The sequence below is a fragment of the Phycodurus eques genome, chromosome 7 (assembly GCF_024500275.1).
Source record: "Phycodurus eques isolate BA_2022a chromosome 7, UOR_Pequ_1.1, whole genome shotgun sequence".
NCBI classification, from domain to species: domain Eukaryota; kingdom Metazoa; phylum Chordata; class Actinopteri; order Syngnathiformes; family Syngnathidae; genus Phycodurus; species Phycodurus eques.
Window position 1 is genome coordinate 31,506,969 of NC_084531.1, and position 21,465 is coordinate 31,528,433.

The 21,465-nt window shown below is 49.8% G+C and overlaps 3 protein-coding genes across 3 annotated transcripts in view; 2 read left to right on the forward strand and 1 right to left on the reverse strand.

The window, feature by feature from the left end:
* Positions 1-6,126, forward strand: part of col4a4 (collagen, type IV, alpha 4) — a 29,496-nt gene extending 23,370 nt beyond the window's left edge. The window contains 7 exon segments of the mRNA XM_061682727.1: positions 61-168; positions 240-395; positions 487-735; positions 1,215-1,331; positions 1,806-1,994; positions 3,280-3,563; positions 5,774-6,126. Of these exon segments, the coding sequence (XP_061538711.1) occupies positions 61-168; positions 240-395; positions 487-735; positions 1,215-1,331; positions 1,806-1,994; positions 3,280-3,563; positions 5,774-6,019 (1,349 nt within the window). The 3' untranslated portion in view covers positions 6,020-6,126.
* Positions 6,127-7,509: 1,383 nt separating this feature from the next.
* On the reverse strand, positions 7,510-14,055 carry LOC133405604 (protein FAM222B-like). Its single transcript, XM_061682728.1, has 3 exons — positions 13,759-14,055; positions 9,844-9,959; positions 7,510-9,763 (listed from the first exon to the last, which is right to left on the reverse strand). The coding sequence occupies exons 2-3, from the start codon at positions 9,863-9,865 to the stop codon at positions 8,199-8,201; spliced, it is 1,587 nt and encodes a 528-aa protein (XP_061538712.1). The 5' UTR covers positions 9,866-9,959; positions 13,759-14,055; the 3' UTR covers positions 7,510-8,198.
* Positions 14,056-18,476: 4,421 nt separating this feature from the next.
* polr2d (RNA polymerase II subunit D) lies at positions 18,477-20,355 on the forward strand. Its single transcript, XM_061681740.1, has 4 exons — positions 18,477-18,576; positions 19,156-19,336; positions 19,921-20,016; positions 20,091-20,355. Exons 1-4 carry the CDS (start codon positions 18,504-18,506, stop codon positions 20,167-20,169), a joined length of 429 nt encoding a protein of 142 aa, XP_061537724.1. The 5' UTR covers positions 18,477-18,503; the 3' UTR covers positions 20,170-20,355.
* The last annotated feature ends 1,110 nt before the right edge of the window (positions 20,356-21,465 follow it).

Here is a 21,465-nt window from a genome sequence, read left to right on the forward strand (position 1 = left end):
TACAATGAATGTGTTTTGGCTATGTCTGTTCTGGTACTCACTTTTTATTTATTTGTCCAGGGCCACAAGGACGAGTTGGTCCTTCAGGTGAATCTGGACCTGACTGTAAAAGTCCTCCCTTAGGGATTTTGGGAGATCCTGGTGACCCTGGACTAGACGGAGAGCCAGGTCAGACAAGGAATAACTATTGAAAAAGTTTAGTTGATCTGAGACCTGACTGAGCTCAGCCTACCTTACAGGTTACCCCGGTGACATGGGGGAGTCTGGTCCTAACCCTCCAGTAGCTGGCGATGATGGGGACAATGGGGACAATGGATGCCTAGGCCCAAAGGGAGACAAAGGACTTCCAGGCCCCACAGGACAACCAGGCATAGGTGGATTTCCAGGGTTCAAAGGTGACTGAGTGTTCATAGTTCTGGGCTCAGGCTGCTGTAGTCCAGACCCACTTCAAGCTGCTCTTCTTATTTTGAAAATCTTTGTGATCAGGTGAGCAAGGGTCTCCTGGCCTGATGGGGATACCTGGAAACACAGGCCCTATAGGTTTTCCAGGACCAACTGGACCACTTGGGTCTCAAGGAAGTACAGGTCTGGCAGGTCCAAAGGGGGAGATGGGCAGAGTTTTTCCTTGCCCCACTTACCCTTCACCCCCACCGGGCCCTCCAGGACCCCCTGGGCTACCTGGTGTACCAGGAAGTGCTGGTTTTCAGGGAGAGAATGGTTTCCAGGGACTCAAAGGTAAGAAGCCACAAGAAGACATCGACTTCCCCAGGGGTCAGCGTTTGCCACCCCCCCCCCCCCCCCCCCCCCCCGAGTCTCACATGCGTAGCTCATGCAATTGTTCCAAAAATAGGTCACCAGGGATGGGACATTGTGATTTCCTTAGATTGTTGTAGAAGTTATCATTTAAAAAATGGAAACCCTTGCAGAGAATTCACAAATACTAATATTGATCTGTTTCCTAATTTGTTACATCTATGTTGATAATTATTGGGAGAAATCATTAACATGAAGAGTGTCTTCACAGAGATGAGTATCATTATTAATAATAACATAACTAAAGGTAATTTGAGTGTATTAGTTATTTCAGAAGTGTGTATGAAACCGGTAGCCGTTTTAATTAATCAGTATCCAAGAAGGACCTGTAGCTCTCAGTTTCAAAAAGGTTGCTGGGTGATCGCTGGCGTAATGTGATGACGGTTGTTGGTGTGCTGCAGGTAAGAAGGGGGATGCCGGGTGTCTGGGACCACAAGGCCCTCGGGGGCCATCGGGTCCTGACGGGGAGCCGGGTCGACGAGGCCTGGAGGGGGAGAACGGTGTGGTGGGAGCCAAGGGTGAGATCCAAAGCTCTAACCCTCACACAAGACTCAGACTAAGGCCTGCCGCATTGCAAGCGACGAGACTTTAGTGCAGCGCGGTGTGTGGTCGCGCTACTACTTTTCATGAGTCATCTAGTTTTGCTGCTTTTCCTAATTTGATCGCAGGTGTAACGGTCAATCACATGCGCTTTCTCAACCAAAAAAAGGACATTTTCGGGTTATAACTAATCGGTAGATACAATATATTTGTTTATTTTCCTTGACAATTGTGCTATGTTGTTTGTGGTTCAATTGGGAAAAAAAATAATCTATGTAGCGCCTGAAAACATTGTCTGCCGATAAGAACACCAGAGGTCGCAGTTTTTCGCCAACTAGAATTGGTTTGCGATTATCCAGTTGAGTGGCGTCGCTCGGTGTGCGCCAGGCCTTGCGCTGATACGTTTTTCTCAGGGAAAGATGCTTATCGCTCATCCGATATCCTGTGCTCAGGTGATCCTGGTTTGATTGGGGACCGTGGACCTCCTGGACCGTCCAGACCCTTGAACGCGGGCTTCCTGATGGTCATGCACAGCCAGTCCAAAGCGCTTCCATCGTGTCCACAGGGGATGCGAATTCTGTGGGTGGGATACAGTCTGTTGTACCTGGAAGGCCAGGAGAAGGCGCACACTCAGGACCTTGGTACTCGTCCTCCTTATTTCCCGGTCTTGTCTAGATTGAGCCTGGTGTCTGATGGCTGGCTGTCTGCCAATCAGGCATTCTTTATGTAACATCATGAGAAAGGCAAAATAAATCAGCCAAGATATCAGGAAAAGAATTGTGGACTTGAACTCAAGTCTGGTTCATCCTTGGGTCCAATTTCCAGATACCTGAAGGTGCCACATTCATCTGTTCAAATAATTATACGCAAGTAAAAACACCTTGGGAATGTCCAGCCATCATAGCACTCAGGGAAGAGATGGGTTCTGTTACAGAGATGAATGTGCTTTGGTCCCAAATGTGAATATCAAGCCAAGAACAAAGACAAGACCTTGTGAAGGTGCTGGCTGAAGCTGGTGTGTCATTAATCACATTGAAACGAGAACCGTACCGACATGGGCTGAAAGGCCACTCTGCCAGGAAGAATCCATTACCCCAAAAGAAACAAAAAGCCAGATTACAGTTTGAAAATGCACACAAGGACAAATACTTTCATTTTTGGAGACATGTCGTGCAGACAGACCAAACTAAAATTGAATTGCTTGGCCATCATGATCATCTTTACATTTGTAGGAAAAAGAGATAAGCTTGCAGGCCTGAGAACACCAGCCCAACTGTGAAATACAGGGTTGGCAGCATCTTGTTGTGGGGTTGATTGTCACAGGAGGGACAGGTGCACTTGACAAAATAGATGGCATCATGAGGAAGGAACACGATGTAGAAATACTGAAGCAACATCTCAAGACCTCACGCAGGAAGTTAAAGCTTGGGCGTAAACGGGCCTTCCAAATGGACAACGACCCGAAGCGGACTGCCGAACTGCTTACGAAGTGGCTTAAGAATAACAAAGTCAATGTTTTGGAGTGGTCCTGATCTCAATCCAATGGAAAATTGATGGGCAGACCTGAAAAGGAATTTGCAAGCAAAGGGCGGCCTACAAACTTGACTCAGTTACAGCAGTTCTGTCGGGACGAATGGGCCAAACTTCCAACCAACTATTGTGAGAAGCTTGTGGAAGTTTGACCAAAGTCGTAGTTTCTAGGCACTGGTACCAAATGCAAATGAAAACAAATCCTTCTCATTCTGCCATTTCGCAAAGAGAATTTTGGTAATCCTAATTCATTTCAAAACATACATCGTGCATGTAGACCTCTGGTCTTAAGTGTACAGTCTGCATAAGCCACAAAAACCGATCGGTTGATGTATTGTGAGCATGTGAAGGAAGAACGGATTGGATTTCTTCCTTGGGTGTGATTGTACTTTCCAGGCCAGGCGGGCTCGTGCATGCGCGTCTTCTCCACCATGCCGTTCGCTTCGTGCAACATGGGCACGTGCTCCTACGCCGGCCGCAACGACAAATCTTATTGGCTGTCCACCACGGCCGCCGTGCCCGCCCTGCCGGTGGGCGGAGCCTCCGTGGAAGAGCACATCAGCCGCTGCGCGGTGTGCGAGGCGCCCTCGGCCCCCGTGGCTCTGCACAGCCAGTCGTGCGTCCAGCCCCGGTGCCCGCCCAACTGGACCAGCCTGTGGACCGGCTACTCCTTCCTCATGGTGGGTGCACGAGTACGCCTTCAAGTTTTGGGGGGAGCCGGGCGAGTGTTTTGCTTTGACTTGTGACTGAATGAATGGAATTCTCTACAATCCACGTCATTCTGTCATCGCTGGATGTTTTTAGAAGGCGCAATATTAGAGAGTGCTTTTTATTGTCCTTATTCAAAACCTAAAAGCATGTTTCGGGGAGGCTGAAAGGGATTTAACTGCATCTCTTTTCTCTCTTTTTTCAGCTGTTAGGTCAAGCAGAATGGAGGATTTGTATCCCTTATATGCTGGAACAGTTTTACTGTGTCACGGTGCAGTTTTTAGGCTGCCGCTGTGGTTTCTTAGTGTTACAATTGATGTTTATTGAGACTCCGAGTCGAACAGACAGAAACGAAGACAAAAGACAAAGCACGAATTGTAACCAGGATGAGAAAAGTAAAGCATTCCATATCTACAACAATGAAACCTGAGATATGAGTGTTGCATGGGGCTCTATTGAAATGCAGTCACCAATAGGCAAAGACGGTTTGAGACGCAAAAAATGTTTCGTGAGTTACGAGCGCAGCCATGCAACAAATTCAACTGCTATCGTGGGCCACGGCTGTACTTCGGAGTGCCGATTCGACCGGTTCGCTTTTGTCAAAGGCGTTCGGACTCGAGTCCAAATGAGTTTTTGCAAAACCGGTTTCGACAACATTCCAGCCGCTCCCACCGAGAAAAGAAAACGTTTTTAAACCGATCGCTTTAAAGCTCCCGTAGTTTTGCCAACATCGGGAGCTTTAAACCGCTAGCTAGCTAGCTAGCGTTAGCTAGCCCGGAGTTTTGTCAACATTGGGAACTGAGTAACAAAGACGCAAAACGAGCAAAAAAAAAAAAAAAAAAAACACACGGTGCTCGTATGCATTTTTTCTTTCGATTAGGCAGAGAAGGTTTGCAGGCCACAAGCTGAAACTTTTGAGGCTCGACAACATCAAACATCTTGTCTCCAAAGGATGGGCAATGTTCCCCGGTTGACAGTCGTCCGTGTCGCTGGCATCCCATTTTTATAACAGAGACAAAACATGCAAACGCAACAAGCCTTTTTCGACAAAGTCCAGATCTCGCTTTTCGAACGGATGCTGCGCTTTGCGAAACATTTTGTCTTGCTTTTTAACTCGGTGACTGGCAGCTGCAGGCGTTTAGAACCGTTTGACGCGTCCGTCAAGACTAACACACAAGCGCCGAACCTTCTTCGACCAGGAAAAAGGGTCTCGCTTTCTGTTCTTGATTAGTCAGCTGCAGAACATGAGTTGGTTTCACCAAAAACATCACTTTCGGACCAAAAAGCAGAGAAACTGATTTTGTTTGTCCACTGACAATATTCTTTGCTTTTGTGATGCCTCAAACTGTAAAAGAACAAAAACAAGACTGATAAAGGGCTTTCGATGCACAATTAAATATTTCCAGCTCTGCGATGACGAAAGGCACCATGGACGATGTTCACTTAGCGCAGCACGGATCGAGTCGAACGTCAGCGGCTTTTTTACGCGGCGTCGGCCGGTCTTTTCACGCCGCGCTTTCCGCGACCTACGGCCACAGAGCTCAGGGCATATTTATGGAGGAGCAAGAGTGCGGAAAGTCCAAAAATATGTCGTGAAATATTTAACAATGTCAGCATTTCTTTAATTATTTCGGTATTGATTTAATTTGGACACTTCTGTTCCCCTGCGCGCATGCCGGAATGTATATCGGTCCTCCTCAGTGGCCGGGACGAGCGCTGATTCAGCCCCAATCAAATCTTGCTCCCGTTGAGCTTTTCCATTGGGCCGGCCCCACGGAATGCTCCTTTTTTGGTTTGGTGAAACAGATTATTTTAAAAGCAGAAAAGCCTGACTGGGCGCTCGGTAACTATCGACTGGTATTATAATGTAGTGACGGTGAAATGGTGCACTTCCCAACATGATTTGCGGCGCTCTCTGTAAATCAAGCTAAACGTTTCTCTTTGCTACAACTATTTTTACCGAGTGCCACAAAGCATGCTGGGAAGTGCGCAGCGTCACCGTCGCTACATTAGGAAATTAGCAGTAAAAATGCATTTTTTAAAACAAATTTCAGTCTGTATTTTTTTTTTTTTTTTTTGGAAGTACCCGAGTTGAATCAGTACTTGTAATTTGACCAATTTTTTTTTACCTATTCCCCTTTTTCCACGTGTGTTGACGTTTGCGCGGCCGTTTCGATTTCAGCATACGGGCGCGGGCGACGAGGGCGGCGGTCAATCTCTGACGTCGTCGGGAAGTTGCCTGCTGAACTTCCGGGCGCAGCCTTTTGTGGAGTGCCAAGGCCCTCGCGGGACGTGCCACTACTTTGCCAACATCTACAGCTTCTGGCTGACCACGCCGGCGTCGGGCGCCGTCACCACGGAAGCCGACGCGCAGCACGGGAGCAACGTCGGACGCTGCACCGTCTGCATCAAAGTCGGCCGGCCGTGAGGCGACGGGAACATTTCCGGCACGCGCCACATGCAGAACTTTCACGCGTTTGAAAGAAGAACAAACACCTTAAATTGTCCTAAATTAAAATAAACATATCTTTTGGAGTTTCTTGATTGTGCTTTTCTTGCCATTTTAAAGCCTTTCAAGCTCAACTTCCTCTTGGGACAGACGAGATTTTCCAGCATGTCAAATTCCAGTTTCGGCTTCAAACAGAAAGAAAACTGATCCAGTGGCGCAAATACATACGAGTGACTCCGCTTACATCTTTTTCGAGATACGTGTTGCCGTTCGGCAGATTTCTCTGCTTTGACTAGCGAGTGCAAACTTGAGATACGGGCGCTGTTTTGGTTTTTTTTCCTCCCAGCTGAAGTTTATTGTCACACTGAACATAAAACAAAGAATTAAACCTTGCATTCAAAACAACCTAAATATGTTGACTTAGGAACGGCCTGCAAGTTTAATGCTAACATAATGGAAAACGTCATTGACAGGGTAACGGTTAGCATCGATAGCTGTGGTTTTAAAAGCAAAGAAACGGTGGTGCAACACACGCTCACAGACAACATAACAATCCTCACAGGCATATTCGGGGTCAGAGAATGTATCAAGCGTTTGCGGAGCGGCAGACGGGGCTCGAGGAGTGCCGCGTCATTCGCGAACGACTCCCCACTTGGCAAACTTACGCAGCGCCCACGTCGGCCTTAGGAAGGCGGTCGCTCACGTCAGACGAGCATCGGCCGAGAAGCCCGTATTTCCCAGTTTCGTTGAACGCGTCTTTTGCGTCGGCTCGGCTGGCTAATCCTGTGTTGTGTGGGGGCGGGCATTTAGCGGTCTTACAGCGCAACAACTGCCCAATTGTGCTCAGCTTTATTAATTACAGGACCGGCAGCATATTTCAAGTAAGTTCTCGTTGCAATGAGATGAGCAGAAAATGACAAATGTCACAAGTCATGAAGTTGCGTGTCAATGGCTCAAGCCGCGGTCGCCGGGCTGCGGACACGCACTCAAGGTAACTTTCACAGAGTATAAATCGGCGTGTAGCCGATTGACCAGCCAGAAATGTTTTGTGATAATTATTTCATTATGTAAACGGCTTGCCTTTCATTTGCAGTTTTTTCGTTTGTTCCGTTTTAACCCGACCGGGTTACATAAACTTTAACAATAGTTTCGTGTCTACGGTACTGTCAACTCGTGTAACAGGTGACGTCACAAAACAAATCCGTGTCGACACCAAACAAGAGCACCAGCCATGAGTTCGACGTGATGCGATCACCAAGTCTAAGGATCAACGTCTCACTCTCAGACGCACTTTCAGAAATAGTCGGATAAGTCAACGTTGACTCATTTCCTACCTGATGGGACACACAGATATTCGTCAGCAGACAAAAAGTTTATTTGGCATCGTTCAGCATGTCCCCGTTAGGTCTGTAAATAATTATTCTAATAATCATCTGTCGATCATTATTTGGATTAAATGAAGAATTGGATTCAAACATTTTTTTTAATTTCCATCACTATTACAAATCAGGACATTATTTCAAATTGACAGTGCAGAAAATGCACAAACATCAAATTGATGATTCGTTTCTGGTTCGGTGCATAACAACTGTCAGAACATGTTGATTGTTTTTCCCCAAAGTAAAAGCAGCCGTTTGCAAATGTCTTACCTTGAAAAAACAGTTACTTAGCCTGCGTTCATGGAGGACGACAGAAATCACGTGCATCCACGGAAAGGCTCGGCCAACATGCTACGGCAGGAAGTCGCAATCTGGAACTCGTTAGCGAGGCGCGAGTGACCTCGACAAAAGAGCCGCTAACGTGCCGACAAAACTATTTTGCTGCGCCGAGCTCCTGAACTCACCATAGTGGAACAGGATATTCCGACGCGTTTCCTGTCACTTGACCTCATCAAATGTCCAGCTGTCAGCGTGAGACTCCGCCCACTGCACCCCGATGAATCGGAATGTCCAAGATGGCCGCCCTTCAAGTATTTATCACCCTTGCAACAAGACGGCAGCTGTCAGACATCACAACGCGACATTTGCGCTTCTGAGTGCTCACGCCAAACGTTTGCGCTCTCTAAAAACATCCAAAGTTAAAATTTTCCACTCGATGTGGCACACGCATGCACACAAGACCTGAGAAAACGTCCGCCCGGTGACCGCTCGTGCGTTTATCAGTATGCGGGATGAAGAGCGCGACCGGCGTCCTGAGGCGGGCCCGCGGCCGACCTCTCCATCGAGTCCACGTCGGGCTCCCGAAAGCCCCCCATCACGAAGTCCCGTGGCCCCAGGAAGTCCACGTCGTACACCATCTCAGAACGTCCGGGAAGACTTTCTTTGCCCGGTCGGTACTTTCCTCCAATGACGCGGCCCGCCTGGAAGCCCTCCAGGACCTCGGTTCTGCCCCACGGCGGGTGCACATAGTTTCCGTCGGCGTAAGCCCCGGGGAGGGGGACGGGTGACAGCGGACCGGGCGGGTCCGCTCGGGCCAGCTTGCAGAGGTAGCTGAGGGTGCGGGCGGGAAAGGTGCACTCCGCCGGGGGGTCCGAGCGGGGCTTCTTGCAGGGGGGCAACCCCTCGGGGGGCAGCTGCAGGTGGCTCAGCTGATGTTGGGTCCAGACACGCTGCTGGCGAACATGGACGGCATTCGCGGGGAAAGCGGCAAAGCCGTTAGCAACTGACGGACAGAGCTGCGATTGGATAGCGGCGGCAGGGGGCAGTGCCGGGGGTTTGTCGGGCGGTCCGGCCGCAGGGCAGCTGGCCCCGGAGCCCGGCCCCGGCGCGGACACCCTGGAGCTGGCGTTGATGAGCAGGTTCCGGCTGATGGGGCTGGGATTGGCGATCTGGCCCTCGCAGACGGAGGTGGTGCCCACCCCGGCGCGGGCCTGACATATTTGATTGATTTGGTGCACGATGCTGCTCAGGTCGCCCCCCCGGTGTTGCGAGCTGGAGGCCATGGACAGCGGGATGGTGGAGGTAGATACAGTTACATTCGGAGGCGCGTCAGAGTCTGGGAGCTTGCGGGGTCCGTAAGCCCCCGGAGGAGCCTGCTGGAGGCCACCGGACATGGTTCCCGGAGTCTGGGAGTGGGGTGACTGGAAGCCGCCGGGTACGGTTCCCGGGGGCTGGGGGTGCGCCGGATGAAGACCGCTGGACACAGCGCCGAGGGCCTGGGGGAGGATCTGCGAGCCAGCGAGCCTCTGGCCGTGTAATTGCAGACTTGCTTCCGACATGCGGCACAGGTGCGGCGGGGCGGCGCCCAGTAGGCTGTGAGGTGCTGGCGGCGTCTGATGCTTGAGCATGTGCATCTGAGCGACATCCGGCGGCGCCCCCCCCGCCACGCCGTGATGCTGTTGCGGGTTGTGAGCGAGTCTCTGCTGCGGCGGCAGCAGCCCGTGGGATTGGCGCGAGGGGGCGGGCTCAGTCAGCTGAAAAGGCACCTCCTTGTGGGCGGCGTACCGGTTCATGGCGGCTCTGTGGAGGTAGCGGTTGCAGCTCGAGAGCAATTGTCTGGCGGGGCCGGGGAGGACGGCCAACAGGCTGCCGCCCAGTCGAACGGGTGCGGGATTTCGTGGCTGTCGGTGGCCGGTGGAGTAGACGGCGTCGCGGCAAACCTGCTTCCTCTGCGGGACGTTGACGCTGTTGGAATCGACGGCGACGCTGAGCGGGCGACCGCCGACTTTCTCAGCAAAAGCGTCCAACTCTGCGGGTGTGGGGCAGCTGGCGGATCCGGAGCCCCCTGAAACACGGGTCACAACACACGCGTTGGTACCACGACCGCCCGGCCGGCAGGACCTCGCGAACGGACGGGGCGCTTACATTTCTCCAGTCCGCCGTGCATTTGCGTGCGCGGGAGAAGCGAGAAGAACAAGGCGCCACGTCAACGTTTCGTCATCGGTGAGTCGCCGGCGTCGTCCTCCGTGGGCACTCCTTGCCTGCAATGTGTACGTCAACAACACAACGGCGCTTAGCTCAGTGATTTCCAACCTTTATGGAGCGAAGGCACATTTTACCAAAATGCCACAAAAATTAGATACACAGTAATTACTGAATGTACAACCCCAATTCCAATGAAGTTGGGATGTTGTGTTAAACAAATAAAAACAGAACACGATGATTTGCAAATCAAATTCAACTTATAATTAATTTAAATACACTACAAAGACAAGACATTTAATGTTCAAACTGATAAACTTTATTGTTTTTAGCAAATAATCATGAACTTAGAATTTGATGGCTGCAACACGTTTACCACTCATGTTTACCACTGTGTTACATCATCTTTTCTTTGAACAACATTCAGTAAACGTTTGGGAACTGAGGACACTCATTGTTGAAGCTTTGTAGGTGGAATTCTTTCCCATTCTCGCTCGATGTACAGCTTCAGCTGTTCAACAGTCCGGGGTCTCCATTTTCAATGGGAGACAGGTCTGGACTGCAGGCAGGCCAGTCTAGTACCCGCAGTCTTTTACGACGAAGCCGCGCTGTTGTAACACGTGCAGAATGTGGTTTGGCATTGTCTTGCTGAAGTAAGCAGGGGCGTCCATGAAAAAGACGTCGCTTGGATGGCAGCATATGTTCCTCCAAAACCTGTCAGCATTAATGGTGCCTTCACAGATGTGTAAGTTCCCCACGCCATTGGCACTAACACAGCCCCATACCGTCACAGATGCTGGCTTTTGAACTTTGCATCCGTAACAGTCCGGCTGGTTCATCTCTTCTTTGGCCCGGAGGACACGACGTCCACAATTTCCAAAAACAATTTGATATGTGGACTTGTCGGACCACACAACACTTTTTCACTTTGCGTCAGTCCATCTGAGATGAGCTCGGGCCCAGAGAAGCCGGCGGCCTTTCTGGGTGTTGTTGATAAATGGCTTTTGCTTTGCATGGTAGAGTTTCAAGTTGCACTTACGGATGTAGCGCCGAACTGTATTTACTGACATTGGTTTTCTGAAGTGGTCCTGAGCCCATGCGGTGATATCATTTACACATTGATGTCGGCTTTTGATGCAGTGCTGCCTGACGGATCGAAGGTCACGGGCATTCAATGTCGGTTTTCGGCCTTGCCGCTTACATGCGGTGATTTCTCCAGATTCTCTGAACATTTTGATGGTGAAATCCCTAAATTCCTTGCAATTGTACGTTGAGGAACATTGTCCTTAAACTGTTCGACTATTTTCTCACGCACTTGTTGACAAAGAGGTGAACCTCGCCCCATCTTTGCTCGTGAACGACTGAGCAATTCAGGGAAGCAATCATGGCACCCCGCCTGTTCCCAATTGGCCTGTTCACCTGCGGGATGTTCCAAACACGTGTTTGATGAGCATACCTCTACTTTCTCACTCTTTTTTGCCACCTGTCCCAGCTTTTTTGGAACGTGTTGCAGCCATAAAATTCCAAGTTAATGATTATTTGCAAAAAACAATCAGGTTTATCAGTTTGAACATTAAATATCTTGTCTTTGTAGTGTATTCAATTAAATAAAAATGGTTCGGCATTACCACATTACTGGTAACGTTTCATTGCTCAGTGACTCTTCGTACTGTGTTTTTATGTCTCAAAAGTATTTTCTGTTGTTGTACTGGAGCGGCTCCATCTACGGGAGACAAATTCCTTGTGTGTTTTTGACATACTTGGCAAATAAAGAGGATTCAGAATTTTTATTTTTAAGGGCAAATATAATGAGCGCCAATTATTCGCTAGTCTCAGTAGTGCCAATGCCCATCTCCCGTGAATAGCGGGGGTCCGCTCTACTACATAAGTCGCGCTCCACTCTAAAGGCTTCTTTATACTCGCGTGGGCAGCGACAGCGCCGACGTCGCTGGGGCTATCCCGCGCCACCTTCGCTGGCACACCACCAACACCTCTAAACCTACCACCGCAGAAACTTCACGCCAGTAGTTCGCTGATATTTGTGCATCTTTGTCATTTTTAGAGCATAGAGATCATAAAGATGCACATATTTGCACACCTGGCACAGCCTCTCTTCTTCATACTCCCGTGCCTGCATTGCATCACGAGGCCGTCGCGTTGGGCTGCGCGGCCCCTATGCGACACCTGAGGCGCACATGGCTCAAACTGTCGCCGCGCGAAGAATGCCGCGGAGATCATCTCTTGTGATTGGTCCATTTTAGTCACATGCTGTGATGACATACTCAGCTACTCAGCCGCACATACCACGTACGCGGCCCCCATCTTGATCGATTTTGCATCTGGTCATCTAGTTCCATTTGTTCTTGCAGGCACTGTTCCACGGACGCCATTGTTGTCGCTTTGTTTTGGAATCAGAATCAAAATCATCTTTATTTGCCAAGTATGTCAAAAACACACGTGGAATTTGTCTCCGGTAGTTGGAGCCGCTCTTGTACGACAACAGATACTTTTGAGACAAAGACACTGGGAAAAAAAAAAACTGTCACGGAGCAATAAAAGGTTGAGAGTAATCTGGTAAAGCCGGTACAATTATTATAATTTTTTGGGTAATTGTGCTAAAGGATGCAGAACCCACTAGCAATTTGAGCAGTTTCAATGACTAATAGAACAACAGTCCGGTGCAATGACCATTGTGCAAAGGGCACCGAGACTTCAAGAAAGCTATGCAGTTTAAAGTGACTAGTAGTGCGATAATCTGGGACAATGTTAATTGTGCCAATGGTGCAGATGCATGAGTGGCTTGAGTGGAATGTTAAAACGGCTACCGGAATTGGCCATAAAATGCGGAGGAAACGCCACACTGCGGTGTCCTAGCCAATCGCGACGCCCCTGACTTGGAGGAGAACTGCAGCACATTTTCAAAACGGCGCGCGTAGCTTGCGCTCAAGTGTAAAGGCAAACTGGGTGCAGGATAGCTGCAGTGACGTCGGCGCGTATAAAGAAGCCTTCAATCTGTTTCGTGTTTTGTATTTTAAAGATTGAGCTATTGAAGGGAAAGCCGAGTACGTCATCACAGCATGGGAGTAAAACGGACCAATCACGAGAGATGACAATTTGTGCCGTGTGCGCGTCATTTGTCGCACAGGGGCCGCGCGGCCTAATGCGTCGGTCACGTGATGTAACGCGGGGCGTTTGGAGGCCTTAAAACGGTCCCGTGACGTCACGAGTGTTGAGAAAGTGTCAATAGGAAATAAAGGACGTCTTTGTCAGAGTTGGACCGCGCGGCCTTTGACAAGTCATCATCATATGACGATGATGATGATGCAGAATGTAGCAGCGAGCTAACGTGTGTTTGCGCTTATGCCTGTTTTTTTAACGTTTTAGTGAGAAACAGAACACGGGGTGAAATACAAACGGGCAAAAAGTCAGTCTCATTACAGAAATACATGACACGGAGCACATGAAATCTATAAAAAGTTTGGCTAATAGACCTAATATATTGCTTGACTATATTCCCAAAAAAAATACATTAAGTATTTTTCGATGAGTTTATCGACATTTGTGAATATGCCGTTTCACCAAGAGTATAATAAGATTTCTAATATAGAACTGATTTTATGGTCACAATTAGTAGTTAAGCCAAGCAACATATGTCTCAAGCAAAGAGCGTTCTCTTGTGGTTCTATACAGAGTGAAATGAAGCGATGAATAGCGTTCCACAATTTGGCAGAACATGGCAAATTCCAACGCTCGAGTGACGTTTGTCGTTCGCGTCCCTGTGCTGCAGCTAAGCTAGCGCTAGCCACTGGCGAAGGGTGTCCAAAAGAGTGCAATCCGTAAAGCACGTCGAGTACTTACTCTAGCTACGTGACAGCTTCAGCGTCGTCTTCGTCTTGTGGAGCGGCGACGACGACGCCGCCGACATTTGCACCTTGAGCCTAATCGGCGACAAAGTGGCCGCTGATAGCACACAGGCCCCCACCTCTGCTAACAGCCAGCCAGGTGCCCGCGGAGAATGCCTGAGAAATAATCAGGGTCGCCTAAAAGCACAAATGCCGCATGACCGCATGGATATTGTCCTACAACATCCATCCATCCATCCATTTTCTGAGCCGCTTCTCCTCACGCGGGTCGCGGGCGTGCTGGAGTCTATCCCAGCTGTCATCGGGCAATAGGCGGGGTACAGTACCCTGAACCGGTCGCCAGCCAATCGCAGGGCACATACATACAAACAAACAACCATTGGCACTCACATTCACACCTACGGGCAATTTAGAGTCTCCAACTCATGCATGTTTTTGGGATGTGGGAGGAAAGCGGAGTGCCCGGAGAAAAGCCACACCGGCACGGGGAGAACGGGCTAAGTCCACACAGGCGGGGCCGGGATTCGAACCCGCAACCTCACAACTGGGAGGCAGAAGTGCCGCCTCTTGAGGACGAGGAGAAGCTTTGTACAAAGTAACAAGTTGATTTTGTTTTTTTACTCGGAATTTACATCAGAAAATAAAAGGTATAGATCCTATCGAACGTCCATCCTGAAGGAATTCCCAGCTGCAGTCAGCGAAACCCATCTTGTCTTTAATGACGTCATTCTATGTTGTTTACATGCTTGGGGGGTGCTTATGGTTGTTTGGCGACTGCTCCCTAGGCAGTAATGTTAACGTTTCATGGAAAGTGAGTTGACTGTAAGTTTGACAAAAAAAGGGATGTACGCCAACACAATCGGGATTTTGACATAGTGCGTTCCTCCGCTGAAAATCCCTTCGTCGCGATGAGGGACGATGCGACGATCGGTCGTCGGTCCCGACTTCCAAGTGAAGAAGTTGCCAACACAAGTCAGGTCAGCCCCAAGTGCCGACGTTTTGGAGAAAACATTTCCTTTTTTTGCCATTTACAAATGAATTTCCCAAACCAGCCGAAGTGAAGAAGAAGGAGGAGGAAGAGGAGGAAAAGGCGAAGAAGATGACGGTGACGATTGCGGAAAGGTCGGATCGGCGCTGACCCGAGCCGTGCGGCGGGAAAATCATCTTCGCCCCCTCCGCGGGATCAGCCGGCCGTAGGAAAGATGGATGGGTGATGCGCCGCCGTTCGGCTCGCTATGCCAGCGACGTATACGGGAAACGCTCGCTACACTCCAGAAAATGAAAGCTAAGGAGAGGTCGCGACCAATTATGATTTTACATTTCAAAGTCGGACATATGCAATTCAATGTTGCAATTATTTGTCCACTCGAGGTCAGCATCCACACTGCCGAAGCGAAGGCCACACGGACGCGGCGCGAACACCTTCGGCACCTTGCCGCACACGGACCGAAAGCATCATGGGAAGTAGGCCGGCAGATTCCGCTGTTTTGCTTTTTTCTCCCACTTCATTTTTGAAGTGGAGGGCAGCTGCTGAGTCAAGGCGCCACATGTTTCGATGATGAGGATGATTCGAGATGTTGATTGTCACGTGCGCAGTCACAAAACACACGTTAGAAAAACATACTGTGAAACGCTTCCCGTCACAGGAACAGGAACGATAATAAGGTAAAAAAGAAAGTGACGGACGCTCAAGCGCCACTCGTACGACGAAAACCCGAACCCGAACGCACATTCATAAAAACAATAATCACGGTGATAACTTCAATTGGGAACTTGCTAACGAGTTGGCTAATGTCCGAACCGCGAAAAGGACCCTTCATCGCTTTCACCCTCGTTCCGTGCCAGTGCCTGTGTGCGGGCGTCGGCGTTTGTGACGCAACGTGCAGATTGCGTGAGCTCCCGCTTTGACCGCGCACCCGCAAAAAACAACGAGGCGCTCGCAGGAATCCAAGGCTTCCGTTTTCGTGTCGCTCAAGTACACACGCGCGCTACGAAGCTCGAAAAACATTTCCCGAAAAGGGCGAGACGAGACCAGGCGGCCACCGTGCCGCTGGACCCCATTCGTTCGTTCAATTCATTCCAAAGGGATGACCTTTTCACGGCAAATGTGGAAGTTCGTGCAAAGGGGGAATTCGGGAACGTTCGGAGAAATGCGGACGGGATGCTCCTTTTTCCCAAACGAAGGAATGTTCGCGTAGTGAGAACCTAAGATGGAGCGCAGGTGTCCCTCCAGGGTCTGCAGAAGCACCGCTTTGATCTCTGTCACCGACTTGCCCAGGAACTGTACGCACGCCAGCGCCAGGAGGTCCTGCTCCGTCATCACCTTCACCCGCACAGGAAGTCGGCACGCACGCTCGCACGGGTCGGACGTACTTCCGAAAATGTCGGAAACCTACCGCGACTTCTCCTTCATCCTCCGCTCTCGTGGCCAAGACGCTATATTCATAAATATTGCGGTGGGCGAAGCGAAAAACTTGGCCTGTCACGATAACGCATTTTTGAAGAGGGTAAATTTTGCCCCAAACTATGCCAATCAACGATCATGTTGTTGTTGTTTTTCGATGCCTCTGAAATCACGCAAAATAAGGCCCGCCCGGATCTGCAGCGCCGGGCGGTCGGTCCGCCGAAGGCGCTGGAGACGAGCCCTTCACCCGCCAATCAAATATGTTGGCCAGTGGCTGAATAGCGTGTGCCGCTGAGGTTATGACGAATAAACGGTTCACTTTCCCGTGTGTGTGTTCGTTGGGGACTAACACATGGGGGGATGAAGCCGGGCAATACAGGAGGAGCACATTTGACTCGAAAAACAAACAAGCGGTTAAACCATAAGCTCGAAATGTATTGTTTGAATTTGAAGCAGCCCTGCCTCATTTGGGAATTATTTGTTGTTCTCCTCCTCGTGACGGGTGGCTTTCGGGCGAGCAGGACTCGGGAGCCCGTCCCGGGTGACTTTGGGCGAGGCGGGGCCCGCGGGGTACACCCTGGACAAATACCCCAACGAGCATTTGCGCCTACGGTCGATTTGCTCGTCTTCAGCGAACCTAACGTCACCTACGTGTTTTTGGAATGTGGGAGGAAGGTCGAAGCCCGGATTTGAACCCGTGACCTCTGAACTGTGAGGCGGATGCGCTTGAGGTTTTCAGGACTATTTTGACTGTCCGTTTTGTAGTCGGCGTCAACATCCCTGGTGTTTCGATTTGCGCTGACGACTTTTGACCCAGCTCACCGTCGCCCGAGGCGCGCAGCTCAAACGGGCGTGTCATATCCATCCATCCACCCATGCATTTTCTACCACTTATCCGAGGTCGGGTCACGAGGGCAATGGCTCGAGCCACTTCATCCAGAAGGACGTAGTCTCTCCGGCGTGTCCCGGGTCGTCCCCGGGGAGGCGTCCGAATCAGACGCCCCGGCCGCCTCGTCCGGCTCTACTCTGAGGTCCTCCCGGACGACCGAGCTTCTCGCCCTCTCTCTGAGGGAGAGCCCGGACGCCCTGCGGAGGAAACTCATTTCGGCCGCTCGCATCCGGGATCTCGTTCTTTGGGTCACGACCCGCAGCTCGTGACCTCAGGTGAGGGGAGGAACGGAGATCGACCGGTAAATCGAGAGCTTCGTCTTTCGACTTTGCTCCTTCTTTACCGCAACGGACCGATACAAAGTCCGCATCGCTGCGGACGCCGCACCGAGATTAGACGATTTTAAGATGGGTCCTAGCATTGTTGAACCGACAGATCCCAACGTGTGAGTGAAGTGAGGGGCTCTGTCGAACGTCCTCCTCTCCTCCACAGGGCTGACGTGTCCTCGCACCCGTTTTATCCATCTCGTACACGACGACCGGAGAAGTGTGCGTCCAGAAAGTTTGCTGATGACAGTCGTAGTGAGGAGGACAGAGACACAAGGCCAGTGGTGGACAATTGTACTCATTGCTGTGTTGGTTTGTTTCTAAACTTCAATGTGACAAAAACCACTGACGTGTGCAGATTTTCGAAGGAACTCTAACCCACCACCTTTACCTGCGATTAAGGAGGAGACTGTGGAGCGCGTCACCAGTTTTAAGTACCTTGGGGTGTTCATAGTAAACTGTCTGTTAATGACAACGCAGATGTTGTGCACAAACAAAATTATCACAGCAGCGACTGCACTTCCTGCAGATACTCAAGCGGTTTGGAGCGTGCAATGTTTTTATCACTCCGTGGTTGAATCTGTCCTGACCTTTGCCATCGTCACTGGGTTAGGCAGCCTCACGTTCGGCGATTTAAAAAAAAAAAAGGTTCGAACGTGTGTTTAAAGCAGCAATTCAAACGACTGGCGTCACAGTCGGGAGCCGAGGATGCCACACGCCGAGGATCCCGATCGGCCTCTACATGCTGAGTCGCTGCTGCTGTCCTCTGGCAGATTCAGAGTGCCGAAGGCAAAATCAAGCGGTGTGAAAAATTCATTTGGAACTCCAACCATCACACAATTGAATTTGGATACAAATACAACGATGGTCCTGGTTTTATCGTGTGACCGTTTTTCTTGCGTCCTTATGTTTTTAGCCGCCTGCAAAACAAATGTCCGTGCAGGAACAATCAAGTTGAATTGTCTGGGCCTTTTCCCGACGATCCTCGGCAGGCCTGCGCGGGGTGGCCGCCGGCCACCTGGTGGCGCTAGTGCAGTTTGAGCGGGGCGGAAGCCATTGTTGCTTGAAGGCTGAAATTGAGCGAGGGCTTCCGGTCTTCTTCTTCGCGTCGCCGTTGTCGGATGGCGTCCGCGGGCTCGGCGCCGCATGTGGGCGACGTGGAAGAAGATGCCTCGCAGCTGCTCTTTCCCAAAGGTATAGTAGGCCTGCACAAAGTACACACTCGACACGATCTCCATTTGGAGTACTAACGTCTCTCCGTGCTGGAGCTTTGGACATACTTGGCAAACGAAGATGATTCTGATTCTGATTCTGATTCTCCCAGCTGACTCGCGCCAGCTCGCTTCCACCACCCGCGTGCGCCCTTTTGTCGCAAATAAAGAGGATTCTGATTGTGACTCTCGCCAGCTCGTCTCCATCCACCCGCGTGCGCCCTTTTGTTTGGCCATTTCCGCCGTAACCGTTTGCCTTTAGTCGTTTGTCTTCGAAGCGATACTTGAGATGAATTCTTACGAATAATGCGTCATTCAAGTCGGGCTGGGCCCTATCTGTACTTTGAACACGATTTGATGGTATTTGTAACGTTTCGGTGAGAATGTTGTTTCACAATGATGAACGTGGACCAGATGACTAGTGAAGAAAAAACTGAATGCGAGGCAGGGAGGTGATATTTGGAAGTCGAGGAGAATGCAGCGCGAATGTCGACGAGCCTTCCCCACGTCTTCAGAAAGTCCATTTGCACTCACTAAGTCAAGTCGTGTTGTTGCGTTTCAGAGTTTGAGAATTCGGAGACGCTGCTGAACTCTGAAGTGCGCATGTTGCTGGAGCACCGCAAGCAGCAGAACGAGAGCGCCGAGGACGAGCAGGAACTCTCGGAGGTCTTCATGAAGACCCTCAACTACACCGTGCGCTTCAGCCGCTTCAAGAACCGCGAGACCATTACGGCCGTGCGCAGGTGGCTCACCCTTCCCGACTCCCTCATCGGCACATTTTTACTCAAAAGTCCACTGAAAATATGGAGCGCGCGTGGACTGCATTCCGAATAGCGAAGCCGGCATATTCGCACTTTTTGTTTTTAAACCTTTCCAACGTCATTTACTGAGAAACTCGCTTTTTGAAAGATTTCAATGAGTTTCGCTTTGGCATTGTCTTGGTCCCAAGGAGCTGCGTAGAAGTGAGTCGAGGAGCTTCATTTTGGCAAAAGTAGCGCTTCGGTGCCGAGGAACTGTGTCAAAGCGAGTTGCGTTCCCCTTTGACAAATGTGTCACTTTGGTGACAACCCTATTCAAGCGAGCGGAGGAGGTCCATTTTGACAAAAGAATCCCTGACATCATTTTGGTGCCAAGGAACCGAGTCGAAGTGATAGTGCTTTCTGTAAACTTTTTTGTTTTTGTTTTAAATGATTATTTACTCGCGGGTTTTCACTCTTTAACTGTGTGCGGGTTCACGCACGATATATTTGGGGTTAACCTCTGCTCGCCACATAGCCACAGGATTGGATGTCAAGCTGACGCATTTGTGTTGTTTCGCTTTCCGCAGCCTCCTCTTACAGAAAAAGCTCCACAAGTTCGAGTTGGCCAGTTTGGCCAACTTGTGTCCTGAAGCGGCGGAGGAAGCCAAGGCCCTGATCCCCAGGTGAGCCCGGACCTCCAGCTCAAACGTTCTGACCGTACAACGATCGCGCCGACTGTTTTTTTTGTCCAATTTAGTTTGGAGGGCCGCTTTGAAGACGAGGAGCTGCAGCAGATTCTGGATGACATCCAGACAAAGAGAAGCTTCCAGTACTGACGCCACCTAGCGGCCGGCTGCCTGCTGTTCCAATGTTTTGACGTTTTTCTTTTTAAAGTTCTCAGAAAGCTTCTGCTCCCTGCTAACAACAAAACAAATATGAATGTCCTTAAGTTGAACATGAACATAAAGACAAAGTGCCAGATGGTGCAAGAGAAGAAATAAAATCATTCATTCCCAGTCAAAGTTGGGGTGCACAAAGTAAAGAAACAAGGTCATTATCTGAAACATTGTCGTCGCTGCCTCGCAATCAAAGCACAGACATCTCGGTACGCTTTGTCATGATTTAATTGCAACGGCAGCTACACGAACATTATCTGACCTCCATCGCGCACTAAAAAATGCTTGAGGGCTACAAATGCTTTCTCCTGATTTCCCAAGTACAAATTGCATCGACATGCGTGCAATTCTAAGAGTGTTTTTTTCTCACGTGCTAAAACTAGCTATCTGGCTTTCGGGAGACATCTGGACAGTCAAGAACACTTGACGTCAATGTCCAAAAATTCTGATCAGTGGTTAATAACGTTTATGTGGATATCATGTATGCAAAGTTCTCTCCAAAAAGATCAGGACAATTGGTCCAATAGTTTTGGGTTTTATGGATGTTAAAGGTCCTGTATTTTGCAAAACCAACTTTTTCTAGTATTGTTATATTGCAATCTTCTATGATGCCTCAGTAAATGTGAAATATGAATTCAAATGGTCCCCGCTTTCCTGAGTCCCGGGCGTTTTTCTGCCGAAAGGCCTGAAATGAGCTTATTGGAATTTCTCGAGTTTATCGACGTCACTAGCGAAGATCTCCGCCTACCTCGCCGCTCCTGAGCCATCGCTGTCAATAAAACAAACACGTGTGGCTCTTCTACATGGAGGCGACCAATCAGAGGAAAGGCGGCGGTCTCAGCCAAATATGGACAAAGCAGCTAAAAAACTGGGTCAAACAGAAGTAGCTGTCTGAGGAGCCTTTTCTGTCACTCGGATGACAAAAGCCGAGGTGGTGTTTGAAATGAAAGTCCACGTTAGAGAGTCGCTCTGTGGAGGTCGAAATAGACAAGAGGGCACCTTTAAGCGTTTTCCTCTCCATAGACGCTCACACTACAGAAAAAGCTTAATGTCCCAAAATTGATGAGGGCACCTCTGAAAATGTCAGAATGATCCCAATATTTGGGATTGTTTGCACTTCATGAGGAAAAGGCACATTGCGTGACGTCATGCCTAGTCTAAAACACGCACAACCTTCTACATTCTATTTAGCTGCTAGCAGCTACCTTGTTTTTTCTAAGTGAGCGCCTATGAGGA